At 37.2% G+C, this 1,798-nt stretch overlaps 1 protein-coding gene across 1 annotated transcript in view; it reads right to left on the bottom strand.

The window, feature by feature from the left end:
* Positions 1-1,191, bottom strand: part of LOC104949446 (guanylyl cyclase-activating protein 2-like) — a 7,460-nt gene extending 6,269 nt beyond the window's left edge. Inside the window, exons 1-2 of the mRNA XM_010775805.1 lie at positions 991-1,191; positions 680-829 (exon numbers count right to left, since the gene is read on the bottom strand). Coding sequence (XP_010774107.1) covers positions 680-829; positions 991-1,191 — 351 coding nt within the window. The remainder of the gene's footprint in view (positions 1-679; positions 830-990) is intronic.
* Between the last annotated feature and the right edge of the window lie 607 nt (positions 1,192-1,798).

Genomic DNA, 1,798 nt, shown 5'->3' with positions numbered 1-1,798 from the left:
ACACAACTACACACTGATAACACAACTACACACTGATAACACACAACTACACACTGATAACACAACTACACACTGATAACACACAACTACACACTGATAACACAACTACACACTGATAACACAACTACACACTGATAACACACAACTACACACACACACCACAGAGAAAGGTAGCAGGTAGACAGCTATTCTTCCTGCACATAAATACTGGTACAACAACGTATAAAATAAATGTAATAATGTATCTAAAATAATGTATGAAGTCAAGTCTAAAATATAGAGTAGCTTCAAAATGAAAATGCATTTTAAAATAAAATTAAAGGGACTTCACAATAAATTACAATAAACTTTACAAATAAAACATATTTTGAAACCTTAATAATCTAATAATATGACCTCCATTTGGACTGAAAGATATGTATATAGTGAGACTGTACTTAAAGCTTTTCCGTAGTCCTCCATTTTAGTGATGAAACCAGCTGCATTGCATGTGTAATTTTGGATAGAAATAGGGGTTGTTGAATTGTATTAATTATTTACCAAGAGTGGAAACAAGTAGACCAACACAGTGTCCCGTTGGAAAGCAATGTCAAAAAGGTTTGCCAAATCCAAACTATATTCTACAGGAAAAGTATGAAAATAAGATATTAAATCTTAAATAAAACAACTGAATACTTACTTTGACAATGTGTCTCACTTCCTGTCTGTCCAGGCAGCCGTTTCCATTTCTGTCATAAACTTTAAACGACCACCTCAATTTGTCTTCTAGTTTCCCACGAAGGACAAGATGAATAGCTGCCACGTACTCCATGAAGTCCAAATGACCGTCCTGAGGAAAAGCAGGATAGATCAGTCACACAGAAACTCATAAAATGCTAAATGAATGGGTCAAAGTGATTAGTCAACATCACTTCATCCAGCAATGCATTATTTAAAATATTGTATATTTATATTCAATACCACACACTCAAGAAGACACTGTTACATTACATGGTTCGTGTCGAAGGATCTGAAAACATTGTCCATGAATGCGCATTCTTCTTCCGTGGATTTGCTGTTTATTCCGAATATTTTCTTGAATTCGTGCAGGTGCAGGTTTCCACTCGGACAATCTGTGGCAAATTTGAGGTAGAGTTCCTGCATGTGTTGGAGAGTCACCTCCTTATCTAAGTTACTCGGTTTTTGACCCATATTTTAAGTGAAAAAGCAGCAAAATGAAGTTAAAATAAAGGAAATCCTAAAGACAAGTTGTCATCCACATTGTTCCCCCGTGCAGCAAACATCATTCTTCTTCAGACGACCCACCGTGGGCTATTCAAAGTTGACCTGCAAAACAAATCCAATTGACTCGGTGGCCCTTTTCAAATCCCCCATAAGAAAACCTTCATTCTTCCAAAAACATTAAAACTCCATTGCTTTGAAGAAAAAGACAGATCAATCTTTACTGAGCATTAATAAATTAGCTTGTAAGCAGGAGCCCCTTCGCCTCTTTGACAGAAACAGAGAGAGAGGGTGTTGGCAAAATGCCACCGCTGAGCCCTCAACCAGATTAAAAACATTTGACGTCAAAGCCGTGAAGATTGTGGTCCTCCGGGATAAGACTGTTATGCTCTGTGGTCTGCACACCTTACACAGCCTTAGTGCCTTATGCATGTAATACATAAGAAAACTCTTCAATAATTAATGCTGCTGTCAAGAAGCACACCCAAAAGCCCCCACTGTGCACAGTAATTCAGAACCAGGGCATTAATATCAAGGAGCTCAGGATAACAGTTATTTATATAACAAATATGAAGTA

This window comes from Notothenia coriiceps, unplaced genomic scaffold (assembly GCF_000735185.1).
Source record: "Notothenia coriiceps isolate Sejong01 unplaced genomic scaffold, NC01 NC01_scaffold00016216, whole genome shotgun sequence".
Taxonomy (NCBI): Eukaryota; Metazoa; Chordata; class Actinopteri; order Perciformes; family Nototheniidae; genus Notothenia; species Notothenia coriiceps.
The sequence above is the reverse complement of the archived record's forward strand: the minus strand, read 5'-3'. Positions and strand labels throughout refer to the sequence as shown.